Source organism: Salvelinus alpinus, chromosome 4 (assembly GCF_045679555.1).
Source record: "Salvelinus alpinus chromosome 4, SLU_Salpinus.1, whole genome shotgun sequence".
Lineage (NCBI taxonomy): Eukaryota > Metazoa > Chordata > Actinopteri > Salmoniformes > Salmonidae > Salvelinus > Salvelinus alpinus.
In genome coordinates this window covers 39,407,977-39,426,826 of record NC_092089.1, presented here as the reverse complement: position 1 = coordinate 39,426,826, position 18,850 = coordinate 39,407,977, and the positions used below count along the sequence as shown (strand labels likewise).

The following is an 18,850-nucleotide window of genomic DNA, read 5'->3' as shown; positions in this document are numbered from 1 at the left end:
AAAAGTCAGAGTAGCATAAAATGGACTGGTGGTGGAGATATATCTAATCTATGTTAATCAGCGTAATCACAGGAAACATAACTAATGCCAAGGTTAAATAACTTAGATTTTATTTACAGACATTTTATATACAGCTAGACTCCAGTGCCAACATAAATAATGACTTGTGCAAAGCCCCTGTGATGACAAAGTCTTAAAATGAGCATAATGACTTCCTCAGTGCAACCACAGAGCTGAGACTGCAGATTACAAGAGAAGGAGAGAGTGAGAGGGAGGGAGAGAGGGAGAGAGGGAGAGAGAAAGAGAGAGAAAGAGGGAAATTGGGAAAGAGAAAGAGGGAGAGAGAGTGAGATAAAGAGAGAGAGACCAAATAATGCATGCAGAGCAGAATTTAGGCCGCTACCCGCTAATTATCAAAGTCCAGAAAAGAGCCATTCAATTCTACAACCGCCGAAAAAGAAGCGATTTCCAAACCTTCCATAACAAAGCCATCACCTACAGAGAGATGAACCTGTAAAAGAGTCCCCTAAGCAAGCTGGTCTTGGGGCTCTGTTCACAAACACAAACAGACCCCACAGAGCCCCAGGACAGCAGCACAATTAGACCCAATCAAATCATGAGAAAACAAAAAGATAATTACTTGACACATTGGAAAGAATTAACAAAAAACAGAGCAAACTAGAATGCTATTTGGCCCTAAACAGAGAGTAGCAAAATACCTAACCATTGTGACTGACCCAAACCTAAGGAAAGCTTTAACTATGTACAGACTCAGTAAGCATAGCCTTGCTATTATTGAGAAAGGCCGCCGTAGGCAGACCGGGCTCTCAAGAGAAGACAGGCTATGTGCACACTGCCCACAAAATGAGGTGGAAACTGAGCTGCACTTCCTAACCTACTGCCAAATGTATGACCATATTAGAGACACATATTTCCCTCAGATTACTCAGATCCACAAAGAATTAGAAAACAAACCCAATTTTGATAAACTCCCATATCTTTTGGGTGAAATACCACAGTGTGCCATCACAGCAGCAAGATTTGCAAGATGTTGCCACAAGGGCAACCAGTGAAGAACAAACACCATTGTAAATACAACCCATATTTATGTGTATTTATTTTCCCTTTTGTGCTTTTTGCACATAATATGACATTTGTAATGTCTTTATTTTTTGGGAACTTTTGTGAGTGTAATGTTTACTGTAAATTGTTATTATTTTTTTAAACTTTTGCTTATTATCTAGCTCACTTGCTTTGGCAATGTAAACATATAAAGTCCTTAAATAGAATTGAATTGAGAGAGAGAGAGAGCTCAGTCAGAGCAGGGGTGGGCTTGGTGATTTGGAGGCCCCAGTCAGAGGCCAGTCTGTATTACCTTTTAATGTGCCATGAACACAACCATTCATGTTTTTATCTGATTGTCAAATAATCACTTCAAAAGTAGGTTACCTTCACACGTTCATCCAAAATAATTCCAGCATCTGAACAGTGCACTGTGCACCCACCAACCTTCCTTCAATTCAATAGAGGCTGAAACTATCTCACCGGCGAAAGCATCCGAGCTAGCGAAATAGCACCGCTCTGTCTTACTATAGGTAGCCCATGTATCTGATGCTGTCTGGCCAAAACAAAGTATGACATGCCAGACAGCATCAGATAAATGGGCTACACATACAGTACATGTCCTCTGCTTAGATGACGATGGCAGTTTTATCAGCAGCACCTGCCTTTTTACTAAAGAAAGGTGTATTATATCCCTCTAGAGTCCGAGGACAAAAGGCTGGGTTGAGAACCAGTATTCCCTAAATAGCAAAATGGGGTGGAGACCAGATGTAAATCAGTGACGCCTCGCTACACGTCAAATCAATCAAATGCCTTGCTTGGGGGGAGCTCCAATAGTGCTCACTAAATTAGTGTTGTAGGTGCAACCGTGCATGGTGAAGATGGCCAGGAAATCGCTGATTAAAATCTCCATCAATATATGTCGATGTATTTGGATTGTGTATTGCGCACACTTCTTCTTCACACTTTCCCTCACAGGTTTTCTTCCATTTTCTGCAATGTTGCAAACTAGCATACGGACCAACTCTCTGCAAAATGTGTGCTATCCAGTCAGAAAACTTTGCCAAACATAACACCTGGCACCAACGGGCATGTGGGCAAGGGTTCTTGAAAAGTAACATCCAATCAAAATATTGCCCCTGCGAGCCAGAGGACCATTCAAACGTTTTTTGCAATACAAAATTCTCCACACAGCGATACGATTTTGGAGGTTTGGCAACGTGAGACTACTACTAAGGTAACATATGAATAGTTTTAAGATGCTCATACCAAGGATGATTTAGATATTTGATTTAGAATGTTAGGTTACAAAAATATTATTTGATGAAATATTGAATTTGGCCTTACTGCTATTAGCCTATAGAAACAAATTGAATAACATATTCATACATGACAAAACCTGTATACCTCTGACGTGGAAATGCCCTATTCACTTCCATTCATTTTTCGCCCCGGTAACGAGTTCCTAATTTGACAAACACTGCTGTAGCTCTGCCACCTTCCGCCGACATCGGTGGATATCTCTATCTTAAACACAGATTATGATGGGGATTTATTTATTGCCTTGAGCGGAGCATGGGGGGTTAGAAATTATTAGAATATTATTTAAAAATGTATGCCCAGCTCATGAGGTCCATTGATGATGTGAGGCCTGAGGCAATTGCCTCTTCTGCCTAATGGTAAGTCCGCCAGTGGTCAGAGATAGGTTAGAGTTCTGCTTCTCTATACAAAAGCAGGGAGAGAGGGACAAAGAGAGAGAGAGAGAGAGAGAGAGAGAGAGAGAGAGAGAGAGAGAGAGAGAGAGAGAGAGAGAGAGAGAGAGAGAGAGAGAGAGAGAGAGAGAGAGAGAGGGACAAGGAGAGAGAGGGACAAGGAGAGAGAGGGAGAGAGAGAGAGAGGGAGAGAGAGAGGGAGAAGGAGAGAGAGAGAGAGAGAGAGAGAGAGAGAGAGAGAGAGGGACAGAGAGAGAGAGAGAGAGAGAGAGAGAGAGAGAGAGAGAGAGAGAGAGAGAGAGAGAGAGAGAGAGAGAGAGAGAGAGAGAGACACAGAGAGACACAGAGAGACACAGAGAGACACAGAGAGACACAGAGAGACACAGAGAGACACAGAGAGAGACACAGAGGGCAGTGAGCACCAGTCCAGGCTAGTGTTATGTAAAGTCCTCAGAGAGATGCCAACCCGTGGCCTGGACCTCAGAAAGAAAGAGAGTGAGAGGAAAGAGAAGGACAGAGGAACACAGAGAGAGACGGAGAGAGACAGCGAGAGAGAGAAAGGGAGACAGAGCCACAGAGAGAGAGAGAGAGAGAGAGAGAGAGAGAGAGAGAGAGAGAGAGAGAGAGAGAGAGAGAGAGAGAGAGAGAGAGAGAGAGAGAGAGAGAGAGAGAGAGAGAGAGAGAGAGAGCAGCAGGGAGTAATTGCCCATCACTCTTATAATCTGTGTAGGGCTAGGCAAGAATACAGGGACATGGGAGGAGGGGACATCCCCAGAGATTTAACAGAGGTAGAAAAACAGCTAATCGTGGCTCTTCGCACCTAGTGTGAATCAGTTATGCTGGGCATACACTACACAACTTCTAAAATCTTAACAACTTGGACGTAGTCACATTTTATGATTTCGTTTGTCGTAGGGAAAAAATGCTGACACGCAAACAGTGAGCTGCTTTGTAAGTGTGCACATCATTATGTGCAGAATAATTTTTTTTAATCCGGAGGCGCAGAATATGGAATATGAAATAATAACGATAATATGAAATAATATTTTTGGTTTCTGTCATGGTAGGACGCAGATGTAATAATGGTGGAGTTTGTTTTGCATGGCCCGGTGCCCGGGTGGGTGGAGATTTCACTTAACTTCTCTAGGGTAGGGGGCAGCAATCGGAATTTTGGATGAAAAGCATGCCCAAACTAAACTGCCAGCTACTCATCCCCAGAAGATAAGATATGCATATTATTAGTAGATTTGAATAGAAAACACTCCGAAGTTTCTAAAACTGTTTGAATCATGTCTGTGAGTATCACAGAACTTATTTAGCAGGCGAAACCCCGAGGACAAACCATTCAGATTTTCTTTTTTTTGAGGTCACTGTCTTTTCAATGGTTTTTCATTGGGAATCCAGATTTCTAAGGGACCTTCTTCCAGTTCCTACCGCTTCCACTGGATGTCAACAGTCTTTAGAAATTGGTTGAGGTTATTCCTTTGTGTAATGAAGAAGTACGGCCATCTTGAACGAGGGTCACTCAAAGTGTCCTGTTTGTTAGAGGCGCGTGACCAGAAAGCTAGCTACAGTTTGTTTTAATCCTGTATTGAACACAGATCATCCCGTCTTCAACTTTATCGATTATTTACGTAAAAAAATACCTAAAGTTGTATTACAAAAGTAGTTTGAAATGTTTTGGCAAAGTTTACAGGTAACCTTTGAGATATTTTGTAGTAACGTTTCACAAGTTGGAACCGGTGTTTTTCTGGATCAAACGCGCCAAATAAATGGACATTTTGTATATATATCGACGGAATTCATCGAACAAAAGGACCATTTGTGATGTTTATGGGATATATTGGAGTGCCAACAACAGAAGCTCGTCAAAGGTAAGGCATGAATTATATTTTTATTTCTGCGTTTTGTGTCGCGCCTACAGGGTTGAAATATGCTTCTCTTTCTTTGTTTACTATGGTGCTATCCTCAGCTAATAGCATCGTTTGCTTTCACCGAAAAGCCTATTTGAATTCTGACATGTTGGCTGGATTCACAACCAGTGTAGCTTTAATTTGGTATCTTTCATGTGTGATTTAATGAAAGTTTGATTTTTATAGTAATTTATTTGAATTTGGCGCTCTGCATTTTCTCTGGCTTTTGGCCAAGTGAGACAGTAGCGTCCCACCTAAACTCAGATTTTTGGATATAAATATGAACTTTACCGAACAAAACATACATGTATTGTGTAACATGAAGTCCTATGAGTGTCATCTGATGAAGATCATCAAAGGTTAGTGATTAATTTTATCTCTATTTCTGCTTTTTGTTACTCCTCTCTTTGGCTGGAAAAATGGCTGTCTTTTTCTGTGACTTGGCTCTGACCTAACATAATCGTTTGGTGTGCTTTCGTCGTAAAACCTTTTTGAAATCGGACACTGTGGCTGGATTTACAACAAGTGTATCTTTAAAATGGTGTAAAATACTTGTATGTTTTAGGAATTTAAATTATGGGATTTCTGTTGTTTTGAATTTGGCGCACTGCAGTTTCACTGACTGTTGATGAGGTGAGATGCTAGCGTACCACATACCCTAGAGAAGTTAAAGACCAATGGAATGAGCAAACTGCGCTCATCTGGGGCACGTAAAACGAACTTGCACATTGAAGGCAGCCAGGTTCTCTCCACAGCTCCACCAATCTGTCCTCCATCACCTCGGTCCACACGATGCATGTAGTTGTTACTTTCCTCTTTGCCATCATTGTTTTGGTCTCACATGTTGAGTGCTCATTGGCTATTGGCAGCAGTCCTTGCCCAATCGCGTTGTAGCACTGCTCATACTACAAGATGCACATCCAAAATGTGTCCGAAAATTTTTCAGGACATCCGACAGGGATCTGGAGAACGGAACAGCCATCGTAGGTGAGTCCTTGACCCACTCAAACTATGCGAGTCCCGATGCATTGATCCTAGCCCAAGTTCATAGGGTTTCACCCCGATCATGAAAATTTGTCTGGGATGGCAAAAAACATGGGGAATTCATGGCAAAATTGCGTAGTGTATGCACGGCATTAGTTTCAGCCTCCATTTGCAGAGCTGTTCAGTTAGTTAATGCCATCCCTGGTTTGTCTGTACCATCACAGCCTTCATAAGCTAAACAGATAAGGCTATCATTAACCAAAGCAAGATCAGCAAACATTCACACTGGCTGCTGTCTCCTCAGTCTCTCTACACCTTGTGTACTTAAATTTCCAACTGGAAAAGGGAAAGGCTTAGAGACCACAGGAGTTAAGCCTTATCTTTCACCAAGAACATCTCTTTAGATACCAATCTAAAGCACCGCATTAAGGGCTTGGGGGGGGAAAAAATCGATGTTACTTCAACTCAAAAGAGCAAGCAAGCAGAATTTCCCTGCCAACGCATTTAACATATACATCCTAGTGTCTACGGCCTTATCGGCATTCTCATCAACACACGCGCGCATGCAAACACACTCACGCACACGCACACACACGCATGCAGCATTGTTATACATTGGGAAGACATTCTCTAATACTTTCATCAATCTGATGTTAGTTTCTCTGTCCACAGAATAATGTGTCTGGTTGGCTTCCTTGTGACAAACACTGGCACAGAGGACTAGGACTACTGAGATGATAGGACAGCCCTGATGCAGTACACATGAATACATTACAAACCCTATCTAATGACCGATCATAGAAATAAACTACTGAACTGCATACAGATCCACCACAGTATTGTCTGTCTATGAATTCAATCCATGATACAAATATTGTTGTATTGCACTGAAAAATGGGCAAATCATTTCACCAGCTGTTTCACTGGTTTTGAACTCACCTCATCAAAGCCACTGTCCTCTTTCTTGAAAGCTGAAAATAGAGAGAAGAAAAAAATCAGGCTCACATTGACGTCTTCTGAACAGGGAACAAAAACAGTGCCTACAACCAGTGTGCACTCACTCATAACCCACACACACACGCACACACGTACAGTACGCACACACACAGCCCTGTAATTGTGTCCTGATTTCCTATTCGTGTGATAAAGATTCATTATGCTTCCTTCATTAAGGTAGACACTCAGGCAGTCAGTCCATGGTCAATCAACATGATCCGACACTGGCAGCGTTCAGAAGAAGAGTTTGTTTGTGCTTTATTAGACAGACCTTTCAGACACTGCATCATCATTAGTAGACTAGTGAATGGCTGGGAACACACCTGGGTTCACTTCAAATAGTATTTGAAATCTTTAAATATACTTTAGCTGTGCTTGATTGATCTTGCCTGGCGCAACGGAACCAATAGAATAGTCCCAAAAGTGCACATCCCACTCAAATGGCATTCTAGGCAGGCTTAAGCAAACGCTATAAGTAATTTTGAAAGATTTCAAATAATATTTGAACCCAGGTGTGGCAGGGAGAGAGCAACACAACACTAGCAGCCCATTGGTGTGACTGAGGAGCTCTCGTCTTCTCTCGCCACTATAACTATAATCACAGGAAGTCATAGTGATTGCATTGGACAGCAATATCCTTCGTATTTTTTAAAAGGAAGGTAAACAATGCTGTGTTGCCGGTGTGATTGTTTCCTCCTTGACAGCTAGATGTACTGTATGTTACATTCAGTGCCAACCAGATCTTATCTTTAGCTTTGTTTTTAACTGTGAAAGACAAACCAATCCACATTGCCTGGGAAGAGTGCTGAAAAATGCTCTTCGGAAACATAGCCTAAAAAATATCTCTTTAATTACAATTTCTCATAATGAACTCAATAATTATCCGATTGGAGGGTATCACAACTAATCTGACACAAAGAGACAGGGGGAGATGGGAGTAACAGTATTTTGTTTGGCCTTGATGTAAAATGACTTATTCATGTCAATGGCGTTGTTTTGAGGCAGAGTCATCTAGCCGCGGTGCCATTAAATTTCATCTTTCTCATCACAGAACAGAGACACAGAGAGGAGAGGAGAATTTCCTCAAAGTAGAAAACACAGAAGGATCATTACAATTACAGTAAATGGGAGTCAAGCCACAAGACTCTGTAGCATTGTTATTTAGTTCGAACACTCATTCACATACAAGTCTGATATATTGAACATTTCCAAAACAGAACTAAACATGGACTCGTATTCAAGAACATAAATATAAGATACTATACAGTTGAAGTCGGAAGTTTACATACACCTTAGCCAAATACATTTGAACTCAGTTCCTGACATTTAATCCTAATAAAAATTCCCTGTCTTAGGTCAGTTAGGATCACCACTTCATTTTAAGCATGTGAAATGTCAGAATAATAGTAGAGAGAAGGATTTATTTCAGCTTTTTTTTCTTTCATCACATTCCCAGTGGGTAAGAAGTTTACATACACTCAATGTCACGTTCTGACCTTTATTTCCTTTGTTTTGTCTTTATTTAGTATGGTCAGGGCGTGAGTTGGGGTGGGCAGTCTATGTTTGTATTTCTATGTTTTTCTATGTCTGTGTTTGGCCTGATATGGTTCTCAATCAGAGGCAGCTGTCAATCGTTGTCCCTGATTGGGAACCATATTTAGGTAGCCTGTTTTGTGTTGGGTTTGGTGGGTGGTTGTCTTCAGTCTTCGTGTGTCTGCACCAGACAGAACTGTTTCGGTTTTTCACATTTGTTGTTTTTGTATTTTGAGTGTTCACTTTTATTAAACAAGATGAACAATTACCACGCTGCACATTGGTCCTCCGATCCTTCTAACTTCTCCTCCTCAGACGAGGAGGAAGACGAAAGCCGTTACACTCAATTAGTATTGGTTAGCATTGCCTTTAAATTCTTTAACTTGGGTCAAACGTTTCGGGTAGCCTTCCACAAACTTGGGTGAATTTTGGCCCATTCCTCATGACAGAGCTGGTGTAACTGAGTCAGGTTTGTAGGCCTCCTTGCTCGCACACACTTTTTCAGTTCTGCCCACAAATGTTCTATAGGATTGAGGTCAGGGCTTTGGGATGGCCCCTCCAATACCTTGACTTTGTTGTCCTTAAGCCATTTTTCTACAACTTTGGAAGAATGCTTGGGGTCATTGTCCATTTGGAAGACCCATTTGCGACCAAGCTTTAACTTCCTGACTGATGTCTTGAGAAGTTGCTTCAATATATCCACATAATTTTCCTACCTCATGATGCCATCTATTTTGTGAAGTGCACCAGTCCCTCCTGCAGCAAAGCACCCCCACAATATGATGCTGCCACCCCCGTGCTTCACGGTTGGGATGGTGTTCTTAGGCTTACAAGCCGCCCCCTTTTTCCTCCAAACATAACGATGGTCATTATGGCCAAACAGTTCTATTTTTGTTTCATCAGACCAGAGGACATGTCTCCAAAAAGTACGATCTTTGTCCCCATGTGCAGTTGCAAACCATCGTCTGACTTCTTTATGGCGGTTTTGGACCAGTGGCTTCTTCCTTGCTGAGCGGCCTTTCAGGTTATGTCAATATAGGACTCGTTTTACTGTGTATATAGATACTTTTGTACTTGTTTCCTCCAGCATCTTCACAAGGTCCTTTGCTGTTGTTCTGGGATTGATTTGCACTTTTCGCACCAAAGTACGTTCATCTCTAGGAGACAGAACGCCTCTCCTTCGTGAGCGGTATGACGGCTGCGTGATTCCATGGTGTTTATACTTGCGTACTATTGTTTGTACAGATGAACGTGGTACCTTCAGGCATTTGGAAATTTCTCCCAAGGGTGAACCAGACTTGTGGAGGTCTTGGCTGATTTCTTTTGATTTTCCCATGATGTCAAGCAAAGAGGCACAGAGTTTGAAGGTAGGCCTTGAAATACATCCACAGGTACACCTCCAATTGACTCAAATTATGTCAATTAGCCAATTAGCCATCATTTTCTAGAATTGTCCAAGCTGTTTAAAGGCACTGTCAACTTAGTGTATGTAAACTTCTGACCCACTGGAATTGTGATACAGTGAAATAATCTGTCTGTAAACAATTGTTGGAAAAACTTCAACTGCAGGTGATATCATTTACAGTTGAAGTCGGAATTTTACATACAGTTAGGTTGGAGTCATTAAAACTAGTTTTTCAACCAATCCACAAATTTCTTGTTAACAAAGTATAGTTTTGGCAAGTTGGTTAGTACATCTACTTTGTGCATGACACATCTACTTTGTGCATAACTGTTTACAGACAGATTATTTCACTTATAATTCACTGTATTACAATTCCAGTGGGTCAGAAGTCTACATACACTAAGTTGACTGTGCCTTTAAACAGCTTGGAAAATTCCAGAAAATTATGTCATGACATTCCCCAACTGGAGGCCCACGGGGGATTTTATTTTTTATAATAAAATAATACGTTTTATTATTATTATTATTATTGGACATAAAACACAGCTCCAAGTGATTTTAATTTGGGAAATAGGTTCCAAAGTATTCCCACGCACAATACAGAGTTTTACAGTGTATGCGATCGTGAGCAAATGTAAGCAAGGTTAGAAATGATTATGTTATCGTACATTTTGTCACGTGTGCTCCCTCTCTGGCCTCCAGGTCACCAGGCTGCACACCTGTCACCATTGTTACACGCATCAGTGCATAATGAAATTGACTCACCAAAGGGAAGCATAAGGGAGTGTTTAATTTTAAAAAAAATTGTGTTGGAGGTGATGTCGGGTCCGGGTGTCAGAACCAGAGCTACCTGGGAGGCCTCAGCCGGTTTGTCGGATTCCCATGCCTCGGCGGGTTTGACGGGTTCCCCTGCCTCAGCTGGCTCGACGGGTTTCCATACCTCAGCGGGATCGATAGGCTCCCATGCCTCAGCTGGCTCGACGGGTTTCCATACCTCAGCGGGATCGATAGGCTCCCATGCCTCAGCTGGCTCGACGGGTTTCCATACCTTAGCGGGATCGATAGGCTCCCATGCCTCAGCTGGCTCAACAGGCTCCCATGCCTCAGCTGGCTCAACAGGCTCCCATGCCTCAGCTGGCTCAACAGGCTCCCATGCCTCAGCTGGGTGAACAGGTTCCCGTGCCTCTACGAGGCAACTGGGGAGGTCTCAGCCCGCTCATCAGGCTCTCATGCCTCAGCCGGTTTGTCAGAGGCGACCGGTCCGCTCCTGATCCCCGGGATCGTCCCTGTGGTTGGTGTCCTGCTGCTGGAGCCGAACGCGCCACGGAGGGGGTACTGTCACGTGTGCTCCCTCTCCGTTATTAAACGATTCACTCCTGATCCCCGGGATCGTCCCTGTAGTTGGTGTCCTGCTGCTGGAGCCGAACGCGCCGCGGAGGGGGTACTGTCACGTGTGCTCCCTCTCCGTTATTAAACGGTTCACTCCTGATCCCCGGGATCGTCCCTGTGGTTGGTGTCCTGCTGCTGGAGCCGAACATGCCGCGGAGGGGGTACTGTCACGTGTGCTCCCTCTCCGTTATTAAACGGTTCACTCCTGATCCCCGGGATCGTCCCTGTGGTTGGTGTCCTGCTGCTGGAGCCGAACACGCCGCGGAGGGGGTACTGTCACGTGTGCTCCCTCTCCGTTATTAAACGGTTCACTCCTGATCCCCGGGATCGTCCCTGTGGTTGGTGTCCTGCTGCTGGAGCCGAACACGCCGCGGAGGGGGTACTGTCACGTGTGCTCCCTCTCCGTTATTAAACGGTTCACTCCCTGAAATTGCTTCCCGACTCCCAGCACGTTACAAATTTGCAGTCTACAAATTATTTGTAATTATGTTCCGGGCCCCTGACCATCCCCTCAAGAAAAAATCAACCCATAGCTGAATCTAGTTGATGATCCCTGGAGTAGGCCAACAGTCTCATCCCAGCTAACCTCAGCTAAGGTCAGAAGGCTGCATTGTCATAGCGATGTACTGGAAATACACAGTAACAGTTAAAAGACAAGGATAGAGTTGTGAGTTTGTAGATCCTACAGTACATGACCTTAGCACAGTTGGCAATTGACATGCAAGGTGGTAGCATAGCCTGGAATAGCAAGGTAGGATAAATAGCCTACAATCTGGGTCTCACATCAAATTCCCAACTCCATTTAGCATGATATGTTACATTTCATATGATATGTATTAACTTGAGGATGTCCATCACCCATGTCGTATGATATGTTATGAATTACAATTTATATTATATATTACGAATTTGGAAAAAATAAAATTGTTACAAATTAGCAAAACATATGATATGTTATGAATTCTGGCTAGGTAGCTAACGTTAGCTAGCTGGAAAAAAATAGCTGGGTTAGGGGTTAAGGTTAGGGTTAAGTTTCAAAGTTAGGTTACAGGATTAACATTAGGGGTAACTAAAAGGGTTAAGGTTAGTTTTAGAGTTAGGGGAAGGGTAGCTAAAAAAAAGTAGCTAAAAAATTGTAAGTAACTGCAAAGTTGCTAATTAGCTCAAATTCTAAAGTTGTCCATGAAGAGATTCGAACTCGCAACCTTTCCACCCGACCAACCAGCCTACCTTAGTTTTTTTTGCCTTAAGTAACAATATGTCTAATGTAACCATACCAAAGGTAACATAATGTACTAACTGGGGGTCCCGGATTTACGTTTACTATGTTACGTCTAGTCTATGAGACCAGGCTGAACTATGATGTGACATTGAGTGTGAGCGTATTATTAGGACATGTATGGAAATAATCATATCTACTGGTATATAGTAAGGACGTAGCATTATGACTTGGTTAAAAGAAGCCCAACTTCTCGAACTAAGATGTAATGCTCTTTGTTAAACCATCCGTGAAACACAGACAGAGTGAGTGATCAATCAATGCCTATATAGTGCGTTGCACCACGTTGATGGCTGATGCAGATATCAGCAGCAACAGTGACCAATATGGACAAAGTCAATGCCGACCTTTTTTCATGCAGCCTCATATTCGACCCATATTGGTAAATGTTCCCTCTTCTTGTTGTATCTGATCAGTTAATTTGTGGGGAGAGAATATATATAGGTCGTCTACATAGGGAGTGATATTTGGTGAGCCTTTAATGCACCAAACCGTATAGACCAACACGGGGATGAGAGAGAGAGAGAGAGAGAGAGAGAGAGAGAGAGAGAGAGAGAGAGAGAGAGAGAGAGAGAGAGAGAGAGAGAGAGAGAGAGAGAGAGAGAGAGAGAGAGAGAGAGAGAGAGAGAGAGAGAGATGCAGTGTGTGTACCTGCTTAGATGCCTGAGTTTACGCACGCAGGCCATTTGGATAGCAAGCTTCTTCCAGTTGTACAATAAGCACATCGGCAAATCCCGGATGTTTTATACGGCAGTAATGATAACACTCAACATGAACTACCCATTTACAATATTCACATAGCTAATATCATAGCCATGTATTTAGAATGCACTCTTTCTAATGTCATTCACGTTACAGTGTAACAATGTGTTGAATTGCAGCAACACAATGACAGTTATTGCCATAATGCATAATCGTAATGTCGTAAAAGTGATTGCCACCAGTGTGAATGCCACCGCTGTATTTTTTGGTGTAAAGCTTTTCGTAATAGTGAAATTCCGCTATCGTCCCGACTAGTTGGAGTGGACATTATTAGAATAGTTCCCTAGGCTACAGCACCGTTTTCCATAACCGTTAACTGCGATAGGCTTTGCATTGTTGCACTATAACCGCTACAGTAGGGGTAGGCTACTTACCTATGCGACTGAAGCTCTCTGACAAAGTTCTTCGCAACTTTTTCATTTTGCCGATTTTTTCTGCAGGTTTCGAAACTGGCATCAGGTCACACATCTTGACGGTTGGATTGCAGCAGACAGTGTTCTTCACAAAACTGGAGATGAGCGCAGGGTTCAAACCAAGGGGTTCTCCGTTCTACTACGATGTCAAGAAACAGGAAACGTTTCTGCTAACGCTTCTGTTTTCAAAAACACATTGATGTATTCTTCTCAGGTTTTCTTTGTGTCCAACTACATTTCTAAAGTCGGAATTTTCCACAAGATGCCAAGTATGAAGCTGTAAAATAAAACATGCACTGGCTGATATTCTCTGTTTTCTCCCTGAAACTGAACGGGTTGTTGAGTTCTTTCTTTCTCTCTCCCAGTCTCTCTCTCACTCACTCTCTGCTCTGCTCCCCTGCAATCTGGATGTCATTTTTGGGATTCTCTCTCTCCCGTCTGCGAGAGGGAAGAAAAAAACACACTCCAGCAGAGCTACAAACCCCGCCCAGGATGCGCAACGATTGGCCAAATAAGAACAGGGGATTCTGTGATTTGCCATTGATCTATCAATCATGCTTTTGTGCCGCTCGAATACAAAAAATATATACAAATTTAAGTGCGCAGGGTTCATAGCCAGGGAGTCCGCTGTTCAGATAAAAGTAACCAACAAGTGAAAGTGTGATGGTCTACTATACTGTGGCATTTAGCCTACCACAATTAGTTTGGCTATTGTTGATTTATCAAAAATATATCTTAGTCAATGATGCAAATAACCTAATAATAACAATAATATCAAATACGATCATGAATGTCTTCCAAATATCCTTTGTTTTAAAATATTATTGGATTATTTGATCATTTCATTATAGTGTTGGGTGTTGTGAAGGGATGTTTGGGAAGTAGGCCTAGCCCTAGTAGGAAACCGTTTATTGAAACTTTATGCAAAAAAAATGTTTTTATCACAGTCTCTAATGCTTTCTGAGAGGTGTCTAACTTGATATTAGGCCTACACCTGTTAATATAATTTCGCTTAATTTTCATTACCAAATGACATGATGAGTCAGAGGACATTACCCGTCAGCCACATACAGTATGCGCATTAAGCGCATTTGGCATCTCCAAATGATTGGCTACACATGGAGTCATACATTTATTGGATTAAGCAAACGCACAGATGCCAGTTAACATTTGATATATTTCTGCGTCAACTCCAAAGACAACTGCTTTCCCCACCTAGTCTCCATTGGTGGTGCAAATCTCCACCGAGGACCTTGAGCGCGCAACAGCAACACACGAGCAGCTGCCTCAGCAGAGCCTTGGCACAGAAGTGTCGGGAACAGTCAATTCAACACTGGAGAATAAAACTTGAAACAAAGCTGAGTTCAAACTGTCAATAATGTCAGCGAATGCGAGTGTATAACAGCTGTATTCTCTGATATGTCTGATGGCAGTAACAAGCACTTGTTTAGCTAACAAAAAATGTATATATTTATATATGTACACTACTGTTTAAAAGTTTGGGGTCACTTAGAAATGTCCTTGTTTTTGAACGAAAAGCAATATGTTTGTCCATTAAAATAACATCAAATTGATCAGAAATACAGTGTAGATATTGTTAATGTTGTAAATGACTATTGTAGCTGGAAATGTAATATCTACATAGGCGTACAGAGGCCCATTATCAGCAGTGAAGAGGCGACTCCAGGATGCTGGCCTTCTAGGCAGAGTTCCTCTGTCCAGTGTCTGTGTTCTTTTGCCCATCTTAAACTTTTCTTTTTATTGGCCAGTCTGAGATATAGCTTTTTCTTTGCAACTCTGCCTAGATGGCCAGCATCCCGGAGTCGCCTCTTCACTGTTGACGTTGAGACTGGTGTTTTGCGGGTACTGTACACTGTATTTCTGATCAATTTGATGCTATTTAATGGACAAAAAATTTGCTTTTATTTAAAAAACAAGGACATTCTAAGTGACCCCAAACTTTTGAACAGTAGTGTATATACAGTACCAGTCAAAAGCTTGGACACACCTACTCATTGAAGAGTTTTTCTTAATTTTTTACTATTATCTACATTGTAGAATAATAGTGAAGACATCAAAACTATGAAATAACACATATGGAATCATGTAGTAACCAAACAAGTGTTAAACATATCAAAATATATTTTAGATTATAGATTCTTCAAAGTAACCACCCTATGCTTTGATGACAGCTCTGCACACTCTTGGAATTCTCTCAACCAGCTTCATGAGATAGTCACCTGGAATGCATTTCAACTAACAGGTGTGCCTTCTTAAAAGTTAATTTGTGGAATTTATTTCCTTCTTAATGCGTTTGAGCCAATCAGTTGTGTTGTGACAAGGTAGGGGTGGTATACAGAAGATAGCCCTATTTGGTAAAAGACCAACTCCATATTATGGCAAGAACAGCTCAAATAAGCAAAGAGAAACAACAGTCCATTACTTTAAGACATGAAGGTCAGTCAATGCAGAACATTTCAAGTACTTTGAAAGTTTCTTCAAGTGCAGTTGCAAAAACCATCAAGCACTATGATGAAACTGGCTCTCACAAGAAAAGGAAGGAAAGGAAGACCCAGAGTTACCTCTGCTGCAGAGGATAAGTTCATTAGAGTTAACTGCACCTCAGATTGCAGCCCAAATACATGCTTCACAGAGTTCAAGCAAAAGACACATCTCAACATCAACTGTTCAGAAGAGACATGAATCAGGCCTTCATGGTCGAATTGCTGCAAAGAAACCACTATTAAAGGACACCAATAATAATAAGAGACTTGCTTGGGCCAAGAAACACGAGCAATGGATATTAGACCGGTGGAAATCTGTCCTTTGGTCTGATGAGTCCAAATTTGAGATTTTTTATTCCAACCGCCATGTCTTTGTGAAACGCAGAGTAGGTGAACGGATGATCTCCGCATGTGTGGTTCCCACTGTGAAGCATGGAGAAGGAGGTGGGGTGGTGTGGGGGTGCCTTGCTAGTGACACTGTCAGTGATTTATTTAGAATTCAAGGAAGACTTAACCAGCATGGCTACCACAGCATTCTGCAGCAATACGCCATCCCATCTGGTTTGCTCTTTGTGGGACTATCATTTATTTTTCAACAGGACAATGACCCAAAACACACCTCCAGGCTGTGTAAGGGCTATTTAGCCAAAGAGAGTGATGGAGTGCTGCATCAGATGACCTGGCCTCCACAATCACCCAACCTCAACCCAATTGAGATGGTTTGGGATGAGTTGGACCGCAGAGTGAAGGAAAAGCAGCCAACAAGTGCTCAGCATATGTGGGATCTCCTTCAAGCATTCCTCATGAAGCTGGTTGAGAGAATGCCAAGTGTGCAAAGCTGTCATCAAGGCAAAGGGTGGCTACTTTGAAGAATCTCACATTTTAAATATATTTTGATTTGTTTAACACTTTTCTTGGTTACTACATAATTCCATATGTGTTATTTCATAGTTTCTACATCCACTATTATTCTACAATGTAGAAAATAGTAAAAATAAAGAAAAACCCTTGAATGAGTGTCCAAACTTTTGACAGGTACTGTAAATATATATATATATTTGCATGTTATTTTGGCATTAATACGTGTCACATATGAGTTTGAAACAATTTATAAAATATATATTGAGTTAATAAAGCCGCATACAAACATGGTCTCTTTTTTGCTTTCTTGGGTAAGGCAGCTCCAAAATGCAGGTAATTCAGCCTAGCTCAGTGCTTTCTGTGGTGGAGGGGCAGCTAGTGGAAAGTACAGAGCTTAGACGTTGATAATGTCTAGTTTCTAGTTTTCTGGCTCAGTGTTTTGTCACTCATGGGGACACTACGTCACTGCAGAATCTAGAGGGAGAGCTAGGCAGTTCAAGCCCCCTTGGGTGCAGCCATATATTTACATTAGAAGTGCCCATCCAAGAAGGCTCAAGGTCATTGGCCACAGATAAAATAACGTCAAATCACGTTATATCTACCGCAGCTTTGATTGGAATGATCATGTCAACGTCATACTTTCAAAATCCTAGCTAGCAAGCGAGATAAGCAGTCATCATCTTGAATCACGGTGACAATTTACTGGCATATGCTTTTCAATCCTTGTCATATGAAGATAAATTATAGATAAAACGCAATGGTGCTCATCGGCCATTGGACATAAACATTACTTAACAAGTTGGAAATCGCAAATTGGTTTGCGAGTGGTTAGGAAGGAATCAGTGGCTAAATGCAAGCATCGCAAAGCAATCACTATTTTGATTCCCCTGCCTGCTATTCGGTGGAGAGGGTGTGTGGTCCAAGTCTGGGTTTAGTGTCTCTTTTCCAAGTTTAAAAGGATAAACATTCTCACGCAACACCATGGGCCAGAAAAGGTTGAATAGATTGGCCATGCTGTCAATCTAGCATGACTTCTGCCGCTTTCAAAACAACTGGAAACTTGGAACTGGTAAATCTCAGACTTCCGTTAGAATGTTAGACTTTGATAACAAAGTTTCATGAAAGAATTTGCCCACAAGAAGGATCGCTGCGCCACCTTCCTGTTCAAGTGAGCACAGCACAACAAGGTTAAGTCCTAAAATGTATTGTTTGGTGCTGCATAAATGATGTAATATGCCAGAGAGATATGTATACTGTAGCTAAGGAAGCAATATTAAGTGTATGTTTTGTTTTAAGCTGTTAGAAGCCCATGTGCCTCACCCTAATAATGTGGTCCTTTTCCCCCTCATAACTTAGTGTACTGTTCTGACTTGGTGGTGCATATGTAGCCTGTAGACTGTTTTAGATCAATTGTACTTTACATTTTTTATTTTACCTTTATTTAACTAGGCAAGTCAGTTAAGAACAAATTCTCCTGCGGGGACGGGGGCTTTGGATTAAGAAGTAAAAAATAAATACAATATAAATATAGGACAAAACACACATCACAACAAGAGAGAGAACACAACACTACATAAAGAGAGACCTAAGACAACAACATAGCAAGGCAGCAACACATTACAACACAGCATGGTAGAAACACAACATAACAACATAATGATAGCAACACATGGTAGCAGCATAAAACATGGTATAAACATTATTGGGCACAGACAACAGCACAAAGGGCAAGAAGGCAGAGACAACAATACATCACACAAAGCATGGGAAACATGCTAGGAATGTGGAGGGGTTTGTCAAGGCCATGTTGTTTTAATGTACACATACATTCCTCCAGGGAAGGCAGGGTGTCCACTGTCCTGTCCAAATCTGAGCACCTACATGCTTTTGTCGTTTTTATGACTCAATGGATTTCATTGTTCAACGAGAAATTCTTCAATACAATTAAACATGATTGTAAAGTATAGCCTGCTCCCAGATCTGTTGGTGTTCTTGCCAACTCCATTGTTGTCATTGTCATGTTTGGCATGTTACTGA

The 18,850-nt window shown here is 41.8% G+C and overlaps 1 protein-coding gene across 1 annotated transcript in view; it reads right to left on the bottom strand.

The window, feature by feature from the left end:
* The window catches only part of LOC139573497 (cyclin-dependent kinase 14), a 230,937-nt gene extending 217,059 nt beyond the window's left edge, over nt 1-13,878 (bottom strand). Inside the window, exons 1-2 of the mRNA XM_071397003.1 lie at nt 13,410-13,878; nt 6,611-6,642 (exon numbers count right to left, since the gene is read on the bottom strand). Of these exons, the coding sequence (XP_071253104.1) occupies nt 6,611-6,642; nt 13,410-13,503 (126 nt within the window). The 5' untranslated portion in view covers nt 13,504-13,878. The remainder of the gene's footprint in view (nt 1-6,610; nt 6,643-13,409) is intronic.
* Between the last annotated feature and the right edge of the window lie 4,972 nt (nt 13,879-18,850).